Source organism: Triturus cristatus, chromosome 7 (assembly GCF_964204655.1).
Source record: "Triturus cristatus chromosome 7, aTriCri1.1, whole genome shotgun sequence".
In the NCBI taxonomy this organism is placed as follows: domain Eukaryota; kingdom Metazoa; phylum Chordata; class Amphibia; order Caudata; family Salamandridae; genus Triturus; species Triturus cristatus.
Window position 1 is genome coordinate 1,730,667,129 of NC_140590.1, and position 21,972 is coordinate 1,730,689,100.

The 21,972-nt window shown below is 47.8% G+C and overlaps 1 protein-coding gene across 1 annotated transcript in view; it reads right to left on the bottom strand.

The window, feature by feature from the left end:
* Positions 1-790: 790 nt before the first annotated feature.
* LOC146812918 (early activation antigen CD69-like) overlaps positions 791-21,972 on the bottom strand; it is a 125,013-nt gene continuing 103,831 nt past the window's right edge. Inside the window, exon 5 of the mRNA XM_085619976.1 lies at positions 791-5,949. Within this exon, the coding sequence (XP_085476102.1) occupies positions 5,820-5,949 (130 nt within the window). The 3' untranslated portion in view covers positions 791-5,819. The remainder of the gene's footprint in view (positions 5,950-21,972) is intronic.

Consider the following 21,972-nt stretch of genomic DNA (forward strand, 5'->3'; position numbering starts at 1 on the left):
GATGGAGTAAAAACCCTCATGGTGGAGGAGTACTTTACGTCCACCGCACCACCTTTCATCGTCCTGTCAAATTCAGAGTTTACCGTCATCCCATGAACTGCCGCCATTTCATTGCATACAAAGTCATTTAAACGTTTGGCTTGCATCCATCACTTGCGATGGACACTTACACCAAACGTTTAAAAGTTTTTTCTTTTCCAAAAACAAAGTCCCAAAGGAAGTTTTCTCTCATGGTATGGGTAAATATTTATTATTATGTTAATGTCCCGCATAATTAGGAGATTTATGGCAGTGAAAGACAACAGAAAGCCTTCTGACTGCATACAAACAGAGCAGACAGTCAGATGGTCTACCTCTGACGGCCTGTACACCCTGGGGCTGAGAGAGGAAGGTTTACACTACGAGTACATTTTACTCAGTCTGTGTAAATCTGGCAGTCCACCTGACCCAAAATAGGGTGGGAGGAATGAGAGTTTGGCGGACAATGTACTCAATTCCGTCTCTATCTCTGAAACAGGCCCTTAAACATTTATATTGGTCTAAAAAAACTTTTTACATTGTATGCCTTGCAGATGACTGGCATCTCACAAACACACCCACACATATTATTGAGTACTCTACAATTATTTTTTATTCTATTCTTTTGTTTGGTCTAACAGGCCATAAAATAACAAATATTAAGGAAAAAAATACAAATATAGGTTTACAGAAAACATTATAAATATATATGTATATATGTACAAAGCAATTATTAAAAACCAAGCATTCATAGTTAAAAGCATTCTAAGTCAATCAAAGAAATAATCTTTATTCAAAATTTTTCCAAATGATCATAAAAGATGTACATGATTTAAAACACTTTGATTAATATAAAACAGTCAAACAATTCAATATTAATTACAGCAATAAAAACAGAATGCATCCCAGGCACAAAAGCCTTAAAAAGACTTATTCTAAAACCATGAAATAATATAAAACAATACAGTCACAAAAGCCAGGGCATAAGATAGAAGTAGAATTGAGCATTTGTTGTTTAGAATAACATTGCCTTTCTCAAACGTAAAATGCCCATAAAAAAACAGCCAACCAAATAACCAGTGTCTTAGTAATTTAGCTGCTGTAAGAAGAGCAAAGCAGATTTGCACTTAGTACATTTGTGCCTGTGCAATAGAGGCAATTGAAATTTCCTGGTACAAAGAGGATAGAAAAGAAAAAAAAGAAAGTGCAATAAGGTCTGGCTTGATTGCTCGTCACACGGGCAAATACAAATATTGTTTTAGGAGATTTGCCCTAAGGGGAAACACAACATGCAGCGTATCGTTCCTAACCTAAAGCGAGTCAGTAAGTTGCGTTCATAACACGTTCTGCACAAATAATAGGAATGGGACAATCCTGGCTGTCATCTGAACCAAACAATCTCTTACATACGGCTTCACCACTACCATGTCCTTCCAAGAGGCTTGGCTGTGTGAAGAAAAGCATTCCTGGGTCCAGCTTTCATCTTTCTTGATACTTTCTGGGTTCTCAAACAAGCGTGCGCAGCCCAAAGCCAAAGTGGTATCTCTTATATACTTTACAAGTGAGGCAATCTCTAACAGCATGGTTAAGCTCAGCTTCCTTATTTGACCAAATGGAACAACATAGGGCTACAGGGGCAGCACAAATAAGGTCCTCAACATACTCAAGACCTAATTCTTGGTGTAGGGGGAAGTGGGGTGTCGAGAGAGAAACCCACAACAGGCAACAGCAAAATCAATTTTCCTCTACTTGAATGGTGGCAACATCCCTGTAACCCCATACCCCCATGCCAAACATCAAGGTTGGAAGGCATTTCCTTTTATAAATTTCTATTAATGGGGTTAGTAGCTTTCTACAAATGCAAGCAGCAAGAGAGAAAATGGTGCCGACCACAAAAGAAAATCGGACTAGTCTACTTCTCAAACACGCGGACCATGTACAAGCATCATCAAAATCTAGGCCAAGATAGGGAATAGAGGATTCCTGTCTATTTTTTTCCCCTTTAATCGATTGGGCACTAGTTTGTGTCCTTGGGACTGCACACCAATATGAGCGTTTTGGAGTAATTTGTTTCCAAGTCAAGAACCTTAATGAATTCCACAAAGTTACTGAGTAATAACTTCGTACCGTTAGTTGTTCTAGCAAGAAGCACTGCATCATCCCCATATAATAAGGCAGGCGCAGCTTTATTTTCAGCAACCGGTACATCTGCCCCAGCAACATCTAGTGTCCTCTCCAAATCATTAATACACAATAAAAAGAGGACGGGCTAAGTACGTAGCCTTGGCGTACTCCTCGATTGGCTTTAAATGGAGAATTACACTCGCCCTTCTCACCAAACCTTACTGAAGCTATGAGATCCTAGTGTAGGAGTCTAAGGAACGACACCAGGTCTGCTTCCACGACTATGAGCCCAAGGACTACCCACAATTTTGACCTAGTTACGCAATCAAAGGCACTCGACAGGTCCATGAATGCAAGATGGATTGGGATGTCCATGCATATTTGTATTTAGCCATGATAAGACGAAAGTTTAAATACTGCTCAATAGTTTCTAGGCCCTTCCGAAAACCATATTGAACCCACAATATGTTTTTCTCCCTTGTCCACAATAAAAGTCAATCTAAGTCACATTCCAAGTCGTATCTAAAAACAAATACACATTTGACTTCTGAAATACAAGCAAAATACTCAGTTTGGCCTCAATAATTCATAAAATTACACAATAAAACACCAGGAACATGAGTTAAAACAACATCAAATGTTGAAGTCTTATGGCAGATTTTAGAAAATGGCCAACCCTTAATCATATTTCTGTAGTACATAAGGACTGCAAATCAATCAGAGCTGCTCTACGTTTTTTTAATATGTATCTTCTGTATAAAAGGAACCAGAACACCCTTCATCAAATGTTTATAAAAGTTACCGAAAAATATAAAATGAAGCAAAGTTTGATCCGAGTTTTCGTAACAAGGACAACAACATACAGTAGTAGCATCGAGGCAGGTCAAGAGGGCAACATAGTTTTCATCTGATTGAGCTCAAACAGAACCTGGTGAGTAGCGTTCTTTCCCATGGGTGGCTTACCCATTCCAGATACGGCTCCATGCAGGGACACATTTGGATCAGCAAGTATTCCTTAATGGCGTGCCCAGCAGAAACTCCCAATTCCTTGCTTTATTCTTCATAAAGTTTTCCCTGACCCATAATTTGTCTCTTTCTGATGGAGCTTGGGTCACAAAAGAAATTGTGTCTGCCAAATCCAACAAGCTCAACTGAATCCTCTTTATCCAGGTACCATTGGACTAGAAGCACATGTCATACACTCCTCGATTAGGTCTCTATTGAGAGTGGCCAGGCCATTGCTCCAAATACAGCACCAGAGGAGCAATGGAGCCAATTTATTACGGTATTCCACATAGTCCAGACAAAGTTTCTCTTTCACTGTAAATTTATGACTGCAAGGTTGAGCCCATTGGGAGTCTTTGCTAGAAAAACTGCATCGTCAGCATAGTCCAGTGAAATTAGGTACGAAGAGAAAACGTATGTTTTCAGCTGTTATTTTACAAAAGCAATCCATCCTTCAATTCTGGAAAAAAAATGAAACATTTCTTCAAATCAACTCGGGCAGGCAAAAACAACCATGCCTAACTTCAGTAGCGTTCCTTAAATGTAATCATTCAGCATCACAAATTCAATTTCATACTCTCAATCAATGTAATGGTTAGGCCTGCATACTAGTCCCTCCACCAATACCACAAACTCCTAAAAAAGACAAAACCTATCCCTCTGGCTGACCACAGCAAGCTCAAACCACAGCAAGGAGCTCTACAACATCGTCAGAGTTCTCCAGCTCCTCAGCCATCGGAAACGCCATCATACCCTCACACAAACTCTGCGACTCCCTGAAAGAATTCTTCCACAACAAGATCTCCACCATCTGCAGAAACTTCAATCCACAAGACATGACCTCCTCAAGCATCTTGATACCACAAATGAAGAAAACAATCACCTACTCACCACTTAAGAACAGCTCACCACGCAAGACACCAGCACAGCCATCATGACCTCCATCCACTCAGGGGCACCCATGGACCCATGCACCCACAATATCTTCAATCTCTGGAGCAAGACAATCAGCATTCAGCTCCATCCTCAACACATTGATCATCATGGACACTTCCCCAAAGAATGGAAGCATGCAGAGGTGAAGCCCCTACTCCAGAAACCATCCGCTGATCCAAACGATCCCATCTATCTGCTCTTCTTCCCAGCCAAAGTCCTTGAGAAGGCCACCAACTTTCAGAATACTTGGAGAGCTACGACCTTATGGACTCATCCCAATCTGGATTCCGCACCCACCTCAGCACCAAAACCGCCCTTACTGCAGTCACAGACTACATCAATTCCATCCTCAACCAAGGCAAAACAGCGGCCCTGATACTCCTTGACCTCTCAGCAGTGTTCGACACAGTCACACCACACCCTGATTAGAAGCCTCCACAACATCGGAATCCAAGGAGACACCCTCAAATGGATTGACTCGTTCCTCACAGACAGAACACAGAGAGCCTGCCTCGCGCCCTTCAACTCCGAACCTAACAAGATCTACTCCAACATCCCAAGGCTCAGCCAACCCTGTTCAACACCAACATAACCCCCCTGGCCAACATCGCAAGATCGCATGGACTCAAAATCATATCCTACGCAGATGACACAGCTCATCATCTCCTTATCAGAAGACCCGCCACAACACTGACAAACTTCCCCTGATGCATGATGAACGTCGCTGAATGGATGAGGAATAACTGCCCACAGACAAGACGGAAGTGCTCATCTTTGGAAACACCTTCCCACTGAATGACGCCTGGTGGCACCCCGAACTAGGACCTGCACCAACAGCGACCGTCTACGATCTCAGCGTCATTCTAGACAGTAAGCTCACCATGAAACAGCAAAGCAATGCTTTCTCATCTGCCTGCTTTCTCACCCTCCGCAAGATCTTCAAATGGCTCCCCATCGATACCAGATGCACAGTCACAAAGGCCCTGGTCACCAGCCAACTGGACTACGGCAACACACCATGCAGGAATCACCTCGCACCTCCTCAATAGACTGCAGAAGATTCATAACACAGCAGCCAGACTTGTTATAGACCTCCCCAAGTGGACACGCATCACCCCCCATCTCAGGAAGCTCCACTGGCTTCACATTCACAAGAGATGCCAGTTCAATGTGCTGACCCATGCCTTCAGAGCCCTCCACAAATAAGGATGAGAATACATCAACCACCGGCTAAACCTCCACCATTCCTCCAGACACCTGTGATCCACCTCTCTCTGCAGCTCCCACCCCCCCTGCATCCACCATAACAGTGGAGGACGCTCCTTCTCCTATCTCGTGGCAAAGTCCTGGGACAACTTCCCTCTTAACCTATGGCCCTCATCCGCTCTACTGGAATTCAGAAAAGGATTAAAGACCTCGTTGCTCAACTAAGCCTCTGCAGCAGCTCTCTCAGAGCCTGGATACTCTTACGGGTGATTAGCCGTGCTCTACAAATCTAGACTGATGATTTGTTTTTTGTTGAAGTGGAGAACAGTTTCTTGTGGGACATAAAACGGCCAAATCTATTTTTGACACGTCCCCCTTTAAATTACCCTCCCCAGGAATGGATCTCTAAAAAATGTAAAATGCCCAATTAAACCTGCTCACTAACAACTCTTTTCAGTTAGGGTAAGACAGGTGCATGAGTCTCTTGATGTGCCTCGTAACTTCTTTAGATGACCCTAAACATTACACAATTAATCTTTAGGCTTTCTTTCATGTATGAAGCCTTTGTTGCAAATCCAGTTCCGCGTGTTGTAACTTTCTCCACTTTTGACTTTGCGATGATCGAGGTAAGCATAATCAGAGTAATCTGTTACCGGGAACCTGTAACAAAAATACACCGTTAGGACTGTGGAAGAAGTTTACACTGGTACTGATGAAATACAATTTAAGGCACAAGTACAGCTAAAGTCTTTAAACCATATAGTAGGGAAACAATCGAGATAATCTAGGTATGGGATGCAGGTTGCTGACCTCAGTCAAGCATAGGTGGGTATTTTGCAAAACGGAAGTGACAATTTGGTTTCCAAAGAGATCTGTTCTATGGCTGGTGCTTCGTAAAGCTTTTTTAAGCAATGTTGCACATCAGTGGGCAAGTATGGAGTGTCTACAGAGAGATTCAAAAGCCCTGCCATGGTGGTTATCTATAAAAAAACAAACTAGGTAAATGAGTACAATTGTGATTCACTGTGTAAAGATCTTATGTAGAGATCCTTAAAAACAGTTATGGACCTGATCTTGTTGGTTATACATTGGGCACTTCCGATGTAAACATTGGGGAAAAGCCCTTGGAAGAGCAAACTTATGGCTAGGACTCAGAAGGAAACGTGCAAAAAAGAGTTGGTGTTTCACTGTACATGCATGCATGCTAAAACTAGCTAATGCCTACTTTGAGTCAATCGCCAGTTCAGGTGCGGTGCAGGAGAGGAACAGGGCTCAGCTGGCAGGATTTACTTACTGGTAGATCATACCACTCATCCCCACTGGGCAAGTTGAATTGAAGTTCGTGGTGGCCCATAAAAGTGTAGTCTCGCCCCCTTCTTTTGATGAATGCCACATTGGTTTGGAAGAGCTGGCAGAGGTTAGGGGGAAAGTTCCCAAAAGGGGTCAGAGGGGAAGAAATGGAGCAAAATCACACAGCTTGGAACCCACCCATACCTGCCTGGAAGGGGGGGGGGGCAATGATAGAGAAAAGTGGGAAAATGCACCACTTAAGCATTACACAAGCTAGAGACACAGTAAGACTTGGCCGGATTTAAGGCAGAGGGATACCAAGTCCAGAAGACCGATTCCAGCTGGTGACATACACCTAAATCGAGCCATTCAAACTTTTAGTCCTCAAATTGAAAATAACCATGCAGATTTAGGATTACCTGGTCTGTTTTCGCATGATCATCCCCGATTCCAGGAACGTTTCTGATCCCTTGTTTCACTTGTAATGAGCATGTGGTAAATGGGCATGGAAGCCCAATGTGGGTTGCTTTGCAGGTGGGGCAATGGGTAGGGAGTATGGTGGGGTGAGTGGGGACTCCATATTGGTTGAGGGGTGGGGTGTTACATCCACACTGAGGTGTGGGCTGGGGAGAGGAGGGCTCAGCCCTTCTGGAGGTCCCTGGGGTTTTATAGGGTGCAGGCCTGTTCCCGATAAAACAAGGCCTAGGGTTTCCATGCCCGGTGGTCATATGTGCAGAAGCACAGGCTCACTTGGGATTGGCTGGAGACGGATGGACCGAGAGCTATCCCTACGGAGTATTATTCTATCCGAGTTGTAATGGGACCCCTAGGGCCTCACAGGGGTAGAATGGGGTGTGCTTTTCTATTCCAGATCACCTCCATCTGCTGAGTTATTATAGTTTTAGAAAGGTCTTAAAACCTGCCTTTTAAGGTCAAGCTTAGAGCCATCGCGCATGTGCTGCTCTGCCAAGCATGCTGTAACCTCTCTGGGCTTTTGAAAACGCCCACCATGCTTACATTGGTTGCTTAGTAGGCCTATAAAAATTCCAGGAATTTTGTTGGTGGATATTGTACATATGTCCCGCCTTGTGGCTGTTTTGTTAACGCCCTGGCGACTTGCCCTGCTATGGGGATCCTTTCACTGGTGGCCATATGTGTAGTTATAGCACACTTATTTTTTTAAAATGTACTTCGCCTTTGTTGCAATGCTATTATACTTTCTCTAATCTCACCGTAGCAGTCCCATTTGAGCCACTGATCGAAGTCCCGGTTGGTGACTATTAGACTTGGCATCTTGGCATCTTTTGGGGTGTTTCCCCTGAGTTTTTGCTTTCTGACTTCCCGGTTTTGACTCTGTTTTTGAGCACTTTTCGCATTGTTGATCAGTCGTAAAGTGCAAGTGCTCCTGTGGTAAACTGTGTTATGGATTGATGTTTCCATGATTGGGGATTTGATTTACTGGTTAGTCCCTAGTAAAGTGCACGGAGTGTGCCAAGGCCTGTGAATCAAATGCTACTCGTGGAACTGCAGCACTGATTGTGCCACCCACTTGAGTAGCCCTGAAAAGGTAACTCAGGCCTGCCTTGCGGAGTGTGCGCACAGTTCGTTTTTCACTATTGCAAGGCTAACCGTTCCCAATAGGACAGAATGGGAAGTTTGTTTATAACATCTTATAAACATAACTGGCCCGGGGAACTAGGTAGGAAAATAAAGATTAGTATGCCTGAACTCAGAATCTAAAGAGGCATCTTTTAGTGAAGGTGATTTGTAAATTCTGTGTTTGAAAATACCACTGTTAGAAAGTAGGTATTTTCTTGCTCAGTCATCCCTTGTGCCTCTGCTGGAATGTGTATTGCCTGTCTGGGTTTTGAATGACAAAAGGCTGGGGAGCAGGAGTGGCTTCAGATAGTCTAGGCGGGTCAGGAAAGGGCTGAATAGACCTGGGCTGCAATTGGGGAAGGGGAGGAGATTTCCCTGCACCTCAAAGGGCCTGGTCTGCCTCTGACCATGCTGTCTCCACCTCCTGCCAGGAAGTCACACAAGAGAAGGCAGAACTGGTTCTGGCTGGGCACAGACACGCTCTGCCCAAGAGATCAAAGGATTTTGGGATATAAATTTTGGGGGCCCAGACCCCTGACTTTTAGAACTCTTTTGGACCAAGAAGACTGCCAAGAAAACGAGTCGGAGAAGCTGTGAGGAGGAACTACCACTTTGCTGTGTGCTTTGCTGTGTTGGCCTGCAGTGGCTGCTTCTGTCTAGGGCAGTGAAAGGACAGGACTGAACTTTCTGCAATCTACTTTGTGAGTTTCTCCAAGGGCTTGAGGTAGAGCTTGCCCCCTGCTCAAGAAGTCTCAGGAACAGAAAAGACTTCAAGCTCTTCTGCACTCAGCACTGGGATATGCGTTTTGTGCTGCAACAGAAGAAAAGCAACCAAACGACGTCTATGACGCCACTGCCCACTCCGTGTCCTTAAGGCACCGCAGGGGGTACCGCCACACCGCGACCCTGGTCTGACCGGTGATGCCTGTTGATGCCGCCACTGAGTCGCTGCTCGCACAGTGACCTGTGGCCACCACATTCCGCACTGCCTCGCTTCACAACGCCTTGGTATCCCTGACGACGACGCTCCACGCCCAAGTCTACGCTGCTGCTTGCAGCGTGATTCGAGGGCACTGCCCGTAAAGTTACACGACGCACCGACCTCATCCCGCACCGCAGCCTTGGCCTACCGGCGCCATTGACTCCAGTTCATCAGCCGACTACAGCGCTTTATCCACGACGATGCCGCTGCTTGCACTGTGACCTGCCAGCACCGCGACAAGCACCGCCTTCACATCGCACTGCGACCCTGTTCTCACCGCCGACGCCATCTGATGCTGCCACCGAGCCACTGCTCGCACCGCGACCTAAGGGCACCGCATGCCGCACTTCGCACCAGACGCCTGCTGATGCCAGCACTCCTGACTCCAACAGAGAGGAAAGGAGATAGAGAGAATGGATCAGAGAGGGAGACGAGAGAAGGAGAGAGAAGGAGAGAGAAGGAGAGAGAGAGAAGGAGAGAGAGAGAGGAGAGAGAGAGAGAGAGAGAAGGAGAGAGAGAGAAGGAGAGAGAGAGAGAGAGAAGGAGAGAGAGAGAGAGAGAGAAGGAGAGAGAGAGAGAGAGAGAAAGAGAGAGAGAGAGAGAGAGAAGGAGAGAGAGAGAGAGAGAGAAGGAGAGAGAGAGAAACAGGATGGATGGACGGAAAGAGAGACTTGGTGTGAACAGACAAAGGCAGAGGCTGGGTTTAGCTGTCTTGCCAGCTGTGCTTACGGTTCCCCACTCTGGCCTTAGGCACACGTAAATAACTCCCTCTGGCTTTGCATGTATTACACAACACGTCACTTCAGGGACCTCTGCCCCTCTAATCACCCGCTTCTTTTGAGCCGAGAGGGGCTCATCACCTGGGTTTAAAATCCCCTTCCATTACTGGCAGGTGTGTCGTGAATGCCACTACAGTGTCACGTGCGCTGTTCAATAATGCAGCCTACCAGCCCGAGGGGGCGCGGTGCTGACCAAACTTCACATCTCCCCTCACTCTGCCTGGCGGTGCTACACGGGAAACGGGGTGCGGCGTTGTATGGTATTTCAATTGCATGGATATAACGCCTACTACCCACGAAGCGTCGTTGAAATGCAAAAGACTGCTCTTTGGGAAAGGGGAGCATTCAGGTGGGGCAAACGGGGGTGGGGAGGAAGGAGGTGGGTTAACACTTTGAAGATCACTACTGTGGCAACAAGAGCCGACCAGACAGGATTAACTTATTGGGAATGCTACTGGCGCGTCACTTGCAGCTTTAACTGCCACCCAGCAGGACCATAGTATTTATATTTTCATTTTTATAGCGCAAACTCACCTATCAAGGGTTCGGGGCACTGTACAGTGTATTGTAATAACAGAAGTAGAGTAAATAGTGTGTTTTTAATACTATGTCCCCCTTTCTTAGATTTTGGGCTTTGTCCTGTTATTTCAAGTGCCTGTGGCGAGGTCGGTGGTCTTGTTGCGACCCGGAGTCTCGGCTGCTCCCCGCATGAGACACAGCTAGGCACTCTTCAAAAATCAGGAAGCAGCCATGTGCCAACATCTTACTGCAATATCATTCGTAGTGGTCAGCACATCTGAACCAAACCTCTACCCTTGGCAACTATATTTGTTAGTTATATCGCTTAACCCATACTTTTATCTGTCCATAGACTAGTGTTCGATATTTAATCTACACAGTAGTAAAAAGTGGGGAAAGAAAAGTCATGATGATGCAGATGGTAGATCCATTACACATTAGCACTATTTTTAGCAGTATTCAGATCACAGTCAAGAACTGCAATAACAAAGACCACCAGCATATGAGGACATCAGTTACACCTGGAGGCCCCAGAACAGGCTTTTATTGTGTAAAACGTACAGGGGAAATACTGTGGAAATGTGTTAAATCTCTTTATATTTGCATATCCGTTTTAACTTTAGGCTAGATGGTCTAATAGGCCTCATGGTAAAAAGGGTTGATGATGCCTCTGAATTTAGGACTTGATATTGCATAAGAATATATTTGAAATGAGGTGATGCAGCCCAAGACCCTTGATTTTATAAGGAATCCCTGCCAGGTCGCCGAGAGATCTCAGAAGTGATAGATTAGCCTATCTGGCATTGCCCAGAAATCAGAGGTCAAGAAGGGGACTATCTATGTGTTTCTGACTCACCAGAGCATGCTTCCGCTGTTTCTGTACTCGCCAGTACCGGTCTGGGCCTCTGCTCCCTATATTACGCGACAAACTAAGAAACCCCATGCTTCGGATGGGGCAGTGGCCACCTGTTAACAACTTCAATTGACTGTACGGTAATCTAAAACAGATATCCGCTGTCCTTTGTTGCAGTTTTAACAGACGGCGCTTGTCCATTAAATAAAGCAGAAAGAACCTAGAACGCACACACCCAATCCAACAAAAATAGCCATTGCCTCTAGTTGGAGGAGTGTTGTGATTTTGCATTGGTTAGATAAGCTATGCATTGTGGGATTGGCTGACTCAGCTCAGTTAGCTTTTTGTTGACTGAGAGCTCACGGAGATTTTCCTTGGCTTGTGATTGGCTAAAAAAATAATTTTACATTTCTTATTGGTTGTGATGCTCAATTGAAGTGTATGCGACTCTGAGGGAAATACATGTTTCTCTGATAGGGTTTCTTTTCGTCATATCTGTAAGTGTGTGGGTTTCCAAAATATACATGGATCATGGGTACTGAAGTATCAGGGAGAGTTTAATGTCCCGAGTAAGTGGGATTGAGTCTAAGGTTCCAATTTGCAAGTGCCCGTCGCCGTCCATTGCAGGGATACAGCCACAACAGACTGCTTTGTGCATTGATAACAGCCATGCCCCTCCTTTCATGACACCACCCTGACTGGTTCTTATTTTGAACGCAGAGAAAGCCAGTCGTTTTAAGCTACTATTGGTTGAGAATGGACTTGTGCTGCTCTACGCATTTCTGTACATGCATTTCTTCTCTCTTCTTGAGTAGAGAAAGCAGATGAGCGATAGGGGACAGAGAACCAGAGGTGTGGTGCAGCGGCCAGGGTGCCTGACTCCGGACCACAGGGTTCAAGGTTGGATCCCCGGCTTCGGCGACAGGTTAGCCCAGCACCATGTGACTCTGGGCAATAGCTTGCTTAATTTTCCCAACGGCATCCAGTGCCCGGGACACCTCTCCGGAGGTAGCCGTGTGCTTCACAAATGCTGGCATTTTCATTTTTTTACCACATGGGGGAGAGAGGGCAACACAAACACAGCATCATGGAGCTCAGGGGTCACAGGGAAGACCACGGTGCGAGAGAACAACGGGAGTGGGTGGAAGGGCATGTGCAGAGAAGTGCGTTTGCCTAATATTATTTCCATGTAACTGTTAGAAATTGGATTTTTGGTAGGTTAGGGCATGTGCCAAAGCCGGGCAGAAACCACCACTCGAGTCAGACACTCCTAAAATAACCCCTGCTCACCCCCTTGTTAGCTTGGCACGAGCAGTCAGGCTTATCTTAGAGGCAGTGTGTAAAGCATTTGCACATATCCAACAGTAATCCAGTGTACGCACTACCAAAGGACGCCACACCAGTTTAGAAAAATATCCAATATTTCTATATATTTAAGACAAGACCAAAAACAATAAAAATCCACAATACAGTACTTAAAAATCTTCGGGTATCAAAATATGCTTGAAAAACAGTTCCTTGATGTCGATAGCTCCGTCCGGGGCTATTACGGCGTAGTAAGCAAACAAATCCTAACTGTTCTGGCTGACCGCGGTGTTGCGGGCCAGCTACGGTGTCGGAAAGACCCGTTAACAGTACCTTTTAGAAATGCAGGGCGTTGGCGACCTCTCGTTGAGCTTCCGAAAGCACGGCGTCTGCAGGTGTCTGTTCCGAAGGTCGGTGCAGGAGTTGTCGGGGTCCTCGAAGTCACGTGGAGTTTTGTGAGGGTTTACCACAACATGCAGAGAGCACACACCCCGGAGACAATGCTTAGTGATGGGGTCTTGCTGCGCTGCATCACATACATCAACTCCAGCATGCAGCTCCGCATGAATCGATCGAGAAACATAAACAAAACTAGTGTACACAAACACACTGCCTCCCGGCTACAGCTGCGGAATGGAATAAAAAAAGTGCTTACCCACTAATTAAAAGACACTGTGTACCGCCGCAAGTGAAAGATCCAGTCTAGGTGGGCAGGCCAAAACTGGACAGGGCAGCAACAAAGAGGGATTAAAAAGCCTCACTTGCAATGTGAAGCCAGCGTTTAGCATGGAGGATGACGCAGGCCAATAGAAAGAAGCGGCGGAGCTTACACTCCACTTCTCAAAGTAAATCGATCACAAGAAGCCTCGCAGAGCAAGCAGCGGGCATGCGATGCAAACGCAGGCTTGCAAGACCTAAAAAGGAACTGAAACCATGCTGGTTTATGACCTCTACATAGATGCATATCACATTAAAAGCTGGATTTAAATTTCCAGTGTATTACATGCAGCACAATAGGATATGACAATTTACCAGAGAAGGTGTACTTAATGTGCCTTATACTTAAAGTTAGGAACAATAATAGGTTGGGTTTGTAACATGTCGTTGTAATTCCTAGTGCTTGTTCAGGGAGCAACAGTATTAGAGTTCACAACTCTAACAATGTACTGTTCACATCTTCTTAGCTGGAGTACATTGGTTTATTTATCTATTTTAACTGTTTTAATTCACACACTTCAAGAGTATTCAGTTCACGCGTGCAGGCAAAAATGTTTTATCCGGAAATTTATGTTTTTGAAAAAATATTACAAAAATGAAAATGAGAAAGTCCATTTTTTTTTTTAAACAGAGTTTTATATAGCTTGACCAGAATCGCTTTACATAGCACCAGTTGCGTTACATGATGACACAGTCCATTTTTTTTTTTGTTAGGCACGGGGAGATTAGCCGTTAGGCAAACTCCTCTCCCCCTTAACTTTGCTACCCATAAAGCCGAACTTGCTGTGCTATTGACACTGTTCCAGCCCTTACAGTATATGTAATGCAGTAGCATGGCATCGCTCACTTTTTGGACATCATTGTAAGGGAAGATTATGGCTAGAGCCACTGAATTTTAAACTGGGAACCCATGGGCAAATCTTGGCAGGAGCACTGGCGTAACGAAAGTTGAGGGGGCCCCCTGCAAGGTACATGGAGGGGCCCCCGGTTCCGGATTGAATCCAGAACTCTCAGGACTCACTACTGTGCTGAGGGGGGCCCCTGAAGCTCGGGGTCCTCCCCTCACTGCAGGGGATGCGGGGGCCTGTGTTACGCCACTGGGCGGGAGGCTCTATATGTTGTGCTTTTGGGCAAATTACTTAATCTCACCGTGCCTAAAAATAAATGTTTTTGTTTGTATTGGAACTGGTGCTCATGTAAAGTGTGCTGATTCCTTCGGCTTCAGTTTGCGTTATAAAAAAACTCCCCAAAAAAGCAAAGTCTAAAGGCTTTTTGTTTCAGGGAGGAAAAATATTACATACATTAAAACAAAAAATTCTGGGATTAAGTTTGGTGTAGAGGGGTGGAGACGCAGATTTCAGTTAACCTTTGTGCATCAGTAAGCTTTATTTTGTCTCTGTTTATCTCTCTTCAATGTCCAATTTACACTTCTTTTACAGGTTTACTGGGAGATACAGGATGGAGACAGCCCTGCTTTAATGAGGCACAACAATTAAAAGTTATGTCTAGGTATTTTTTTTTATATAGGCGAGAATTTCAACTTTAATTTTTCAGGTATGCTACTCTTTTTCTCCCATTCTCTACTCTTCTACCTTCTCTTTTTCTATATCTCACAATTTACCCTCACACTGATCCTCTATTTCAATTAATATCTCCTACATTCACTCTCAATGTAACACACACTATCTAGTCACCCTCATTCACTTTCAATAAATCACGCTCTTGTTTACATCATCTCACTATCAACAACACACACACACACAATTTCTCTCGTTTCAAGAGGCTGACAAAATTGCCAGCAGCCACACTGCTCTACACCATAGTTTAGACACATAGGCTAAGCCAAAAGCTCTAGCTTATGAGGTCCCAAAGGCGATACCTATTGCCTATGCCAATGCTTGTTTCCTTATCTGATTACTTGTGTAGACGATTGACTGAATGACTTAGTTCTTAATTTGATCCTTGCATTTGTGCCTGGACGTTAATGTTTGAGTTTTTTTGAGGTGTTAGCAAATGGTTTTGTATCTGAAACAGCGCCCAGATGCTCTGCTCTGATTGACAGTGTGCTCTATAAGCACCTAATCATTTATTCATGACCCTGTGACCAGGCAGGTCGCTCCCTCCGCCACCGCACAGACCCCCTGTGTGCCACTGCTGCTCCGTGCTGTCTGCTGCCTCCCGGCAGACTGGCCTGCTGATTGCGTGTCGTCCTCCCGTTGACTGTGCTATTCTTTGTGTTATTCATTTTGCCCACTGTTACTGAGTTTTCGTTTTGCCCACTGTTGACTGTGCTTTTCTTTTTGCCACTGCTCCACCTGCCCCTTATTCTCTTTTGTGCCTGCTGTGCCTGTCTCTCACCCCCTGCCCCCTCTTGCCTTCTGTGCCACTTTTCCCGCCGCTCGCGTCCCACGCGGCCCCGCCCCCTCGCTTCCCATTGGCCGCCCCGCTCCCGCCTCCCAGCTGCTTCTCCCTCCCACTCACCCTCATATGGAGGTCGCGCGGTGGTGAGAGGAGCGACCCTTGACCCTGTGACCAGGCAGGTCGCTCCCTCTGCCACCGCGCAGACCCCCTGTGTGCCGCTGCTGCTCCGTGCTGTCTGCTGCTTCCCGGCAGACTGGCCTGCTGATTGCGTGTCGTCCTCCCGTTGACTGTGCTATTCTTTGTGGTTTTCCTTTTGCCCACTGTGGTCTGTGTTATTCATTTTGCCCACTGTTACTGAGTTTTCGTTTTGCCCACTGTTGACTGTGCTTTTCTTTTTGCCACTGCTGCACCTTCCCCTTATTCTCTTTTGTGCCCGCTGTGCCCGTCTCTTCCCCCGCCCCCTCTTGCCTTCTGTGCCACTTTTCACACCGCTCGCGTCCCACGCGGCTCCGCCCCCTCGCTTCCCATTGGCCGCCCCGCTCCCGCCTCCCTGCTGCTCCTCCCTCCCACTCACCCTCATATGGAGGCCGCGCAGCGGCCGCAGAGTGGCCGCGCGCAGTGGGTGCGCCGCTGGCGCGCCAAAGGCGGGCCCGTCTGCGCCCGTCCGCGCCTGGACCGCGCCCAGTGCCAGGACCCCCGACCCTCGTCGTCGCCAGCCCACCCGAATGAGTTACGACACCACCACCCTCCACGCACTCAACACCGGCCAGACCCCCGCCTGCCACCGAGCCACCCCAAAACGCACCCACGGACCCTTCACCTGCCAAGCCTGCAAATTCACCTGCCTCCGGACCCGCACCACACCCGCCAGACCAGGCACCAGAAATAACCACCTCAAGTGTATCCTGCTCAACATCCGCTCCTTCCACAAGCACGCCGTCGAACTCTGGAACCTCCTCGACACAACAGCGCCGGACGTCGCCTTCCTCACAGAAAACTGGATGAATGCCTCCTCAGCCCCCGACATCGCCATAGCCATCCCGGACGGCTACAAGATCACCCGGTGGGACCGCGTCAACCAAACCGGAGGAGGCATCGCCATTGTCTATAGAAACACCATCCGCATCACAACCAACGCCGACGACACCTTCACCGCCGCCGAGCACCTTCACTTCCAGATACACACCGACCCCAAAACCACCCTCAGAGGTATGCTCATCTACAGACCCTCGGGATCACGCACACAATTCAGCGAAGCCATCGCAGACTTCATCAGCCCACTTGCCCTCACCTCCTCAGACTACATCCTCCTTGGGGACCTCAACTTCCACCTGGAAAACAACAATGACAACAACACCACCACCCTGCTAGACAACCTCGGACTCAAGCAGCTGGTGAACACCCCCACCCACTGCGCCGGCCACACGCTTGACCCCGTCTTCTCCTCCAGCAACCACATCTCCTTCAGCCACTTCACCGGACCACACTGGACAGATCACAGCTGCGTCCACTTCAACTTCAGGAAAACCATGACCCATCACCACCCGCAACATGCTCCTCGAAGATGCTGGGGCAAGATCACCACCGACCAGCTCACCACTTCCCTGAGCCAAAATCCTCCCGACAACACTACGGACTCCAACGAAGCAGCCCGCAACCTCACACAGTGGCTCACCAACTGCGCCAATGCCCTTGCACCACTGAAGAACCCTCCCAGCGGACCCGGCAGCAATAAAACCTCGTGGTTCACCAACGACCTCAAAGACTCCAAGAAATCCTGCCGTACCCTCGAGAAAGCCTGGCGCTACGACCAGTCAACAGAAAACATGACTGCCCTCAAGAACGCCATCCGCAAACACCACCAGCTGATCCGCACCACCAAAAGGACAGCATTCAGAGAACGACTAGACAACAACACCCACAACAGCAAGGAACTCTTCAGCATCGTTAAAGAGCTCTCCAACCCCAGAGCCAGCAACAACAACATCACGCCCTCGCAAGACCTCTGCGACGCACTTGCCTCGTTCTTCCACCGCAAGATCGCCGACATACACAGCAGCTTCGGCGCCCAGACCACACACCCAACCACCAAATCAACGCACCCCACCACCACCCTCTGTACCTGGACCCCCGTCAGCACCGAATACACCACACACGTGATGAACACCATCCACTCCGGCTCCCCAGCCGACCCCTGTCCACACCACATCTTTAACAAAGCCGACTCCATCATCGCACCCCAACTCCGGAACATCATCAACAACTCCTTCGCATCGGCCACCTTTCCGGGAAGCTGGAAGCATGCGGAGATCAGCGCCCTCCTAAAGAAACCCACAACGGACCCCACGAACCTCAAGAACTTCCGCCCCATCTCGCTCCTCCCTTTCCCCGCTAAAGTCATCGAGAAGACCGTCAACAAGCAGCTAACCGCCTTCCTCAAGACTAACGGCTCCCTCGACTTTGCACATTCCGGATTCCGAGCAAACCACAGCACTGAGACCGCCCTCATCGCAGCCACCGACGACATCAGGTCCCGGCACGACAACGGGGAAACCGATGCCCTCATCCTCCTCGACCTATCGGCCGCATTCGACACAGTCTGCCACCGCACCCTAACGAACCGACTTCACCACGCCGGGATCCAAGGAACGGCCCTGGAATGGATCACCTCCTTCCTCTCCGACAGAACTCAGAAAGTCCGCCTACCTCCCTTCCGCTCAGCGGACACCAAGATCATCTGCGGAGTACCTCAAGGCTCCTCTCTCAGCCCCACCCTCTTCAACGTCTACATGAGCCCCCTCGCAGCCATCGCACGCCAACACAACCTAAACATCATCTCCTACGCCGACGACACCCATCTGATCCGCTCCCTCACCAACGACCCCACCACCGCCAGAGCCAACCTCCAGGGCGGAATGAATGACGTCGCAGAATGGATGAAGCTCAGCCGCCTGAAACTGAACTCAGACAAGACGGAAGTCCTCATCCTCGGACCATCCCCCTCCACCTGGGATGACTCCTGGTGGCCCCCTGCTCTGGGCACCGCCCCCAAGCCCACGGACCACGGACGCAACCTGGGCTTCATCCTGGACTCCTCCCTCATGATGACCGAGCAAGTCAACGCCGTCTCGTCATCATTTTTCAACACCCTGCACATGCTCCAAAAGATCTTCCAGTGGATCCCCACCGAAACCAGAAAGACGGTCACCCAGGCCCTCGTCACCAGCCGACTAGACTACGGGAACGCCCTCTACGCTGGTACCACGGCCAAACTTCAGAAAAGACTCCAGCGCATACAGAACGCTTCTGCACGACTCATCCTGGACATCCCCCGACACAGCCACATCTCTGCCCACCTGAGAGACCTGCACTGACTCCCCGTCAGCAAAAGGATCACGTTCAGGCTCCTCACCCACGCTCACAAGGCTCTCCACGACATGGGCCCCATAGACCTCAACAGCCGCCTCACGTTCTACATACCCACCCGACAGCTCCGATCCTCCAGCCTCGCCCTCGCCACCGTCCCACGGATTCGCAGAACCACCACCGGAGGAAGATCCTTCTCCTACCTGGCTGCCAAGACTTGGAACTCCCTGCCCACCCACCTCCAACTGACCCAGGACCACCTCTCCTTCCGGAATTCCGGAAGCAACTCAAGACCTGGCTCTTCGAGCAGTAGCAGCACCTCCCCCTCCCCCCCCCCCCCCCCCCAGCACCTTGAGACCCTTGCTGGTGAGTAGCGCGCTCTATAAGTGTATTTGATTCATTCATTGTAAAGAGATTTAGATTTTGAAGAGGGATTAAGTAATATCAATGTGTACAATTTGGAGAACTGAGGATGTGGGGACACGACATACAGTAGCATACCTAGATGAAATTAACCCAGTAATTGTTATTGAGCAGAAGATGGCAATGCCCCTGGGTCATTCAGGGTAATCCATGTAGGCTTCTTATGTTGTGAAAAGACACGACATTTGCAGTCTGGAAGAGGGGGAAAACCCTGCTGCTGAATCCACCGTTTCCCCTCCTCCCTCCTCCACACTGACGCAAGTCTGGTGGTGAACCAAGTCAGAAACCCAATTTAATAGCCTGAAAAAACGTATGATACAGTTGATAGATCGCAATTCTCAGCAACATTATGTTCACTTGGAATTTCATCAGAGCACTGTGTGATACAACATCACTTAATGCAATGAGGCAGCACTGTGTGTGTGATACGAACAGCTACGCACAGCAGCAACGAGGAAAAGCAACGAGGCTGAACAAGTTAGAATCAGGAACAAAGACGACCAACCAATGAGCGGTCCCTAGAACGCACACGTCATAACAGGCTGCAAGCAGCAGGGTATTGTAAAGGAAACAGCTCTTCATGTCAGACCTCTTACTGACTCAGGGCTTACAGGTTTTTTGCTGACTTTACACTGACCAGACTTCGTGTCTGTATTCTTATTGCTGCATTACTTAGCCTTGTTCTAGGACTGTGTCTGGTTCTAGTTATTTAACTAGTTTGGAGGCTGTATCTTACGCTAAGTTTCATAATACAGAATTAGAGGAACTTCATGATTCTGACTTGAGTAACTATCCATTTTCTTTTTGTAAAGATTCTATTTTGTAATAAACCTTAATGTTTCGACTTTGAGGCTTGTTGTTTATGGACTGAGTTGACTTCATTTATTCTAATTTCCCAAGTCATGTCCTTTCTGACTCGCAAAAGGTTTAGAGGTGAAAAATGCAATAGTAGTGCAAGCTTAAGGAGGCCCCTGTTTCCACACCCAAGCCTCGACATCTTCAAACTAGGAAGACTGGCTATTTATTCTTTCTAATTTGCCCAACACTTATGTCTTTGAGGTTAAGAGTGCTTATGGCCGGGGCGTGGCCACGACGCCGACCAAGATGGCCGCCTGACGCGGGACCTCCGACGCACCGGAGCTTCTCCTCTATCCCGGTTCTTCTCCAGAGAGCATTTCACCATCACGGACATTGGTTTTCCATGTGGGAATGCAGCGCGCTTCTGGTGAGCGCTTTTTGACGCATTTTTAGGGCCGACCTGCCTCTTTTCTCGCCGCGTTCGTTCTCTCCTCAGAGAGCGGACGCCATTTTGTTTGAGGCGCGATGCTCGTTTTTCTGCTGGCTTGGCTGCATTTGCTCCACATTTCCCTTTTTTTAGGGTTTTACGCCTCCTGAATGCTGTTTCATCCTTTTTGGACACTGCCCTGCCACATGGATATCTTATTGCCTGTGCTGCCTCACGTGGCTGGAATGAGGTAATCCCTGATAATTAGCTTTCTTGCCATGTTCCTGCCTCCTTTTGATTACGCTCATCATTGCCTCTGACAGGGGGCGTCCATGACCTGGTTGGTTACTGACCCTGCACTCTTCATTTTTGCTTAGTCTGGCGCTGGCTTGTTTATTCTGGAACATTTCTTTATTCACTCCACAAACTCTCCGATGGTTACTGCTTCACCTTTATGCGACTGAATGCCTTCACTTTTTTTTTTTTTTTTGGTCTTACCTCATAGTCGTCCTCTTGCTTGCTGCTCGTCACCTCTGATTGGCTTCTATGGGCAAGTTCCGCAATCCAAAATTTGTCTTTACCCCTTCGGGGAACTCTCTGGTGGTAACCTCTTCACCTCACTCAACGGCGGACTCTCCTCCCAAGGTAGCACCAATGGCGGGAGTAACCCTCCCTCACTCCTCCTCAACACAGCCGCCTTTAAACAAATCCTCACCTCCGTCAGCATCGTCTTCTAAGCGTCTCAAACAAGATGCTTCTTCGTCAGAGAAGCCATCATCCCCTATTTCCATGGAGATGCTTTTTGAGGAAATTCGTGCCCTTCGGCCATTTGTTGAGGAGACCAATAGTAAGATGCAGCTTCTTGAGGAGAAATGGTCATCCATGGACAATAGAGTTACAGTTGTGGAGCAACAGGTTTCGGACCTTCATTCTACTTCCCAGAGGGTCTCCTCCTTAGAAAAATCTGTTCTGGCGCTACAGCAGCACACGGAGGAATTGGAAAACAGGAACAGGAGGAACAACCTCCGTATTTATGGTTTACCGGAATCTTTAGAAGGGGACGACTCTGTGCTCTTTTTCTCCTCCTTTCTCCCGAAGCTTTTGGATATGCCGTCCACCACTTCCCTCAATATTCAGAGAGCGCACAGACTTGGTCCTCGCTCGTCTACATCAACCAGGCCAAGGGGAGTCATTATACTTTTTTTGAAGTTCACAGATCTTCTCTCTGTTCTTTCAGCGTCCAGAGCCAAGCGTCAGATATCCT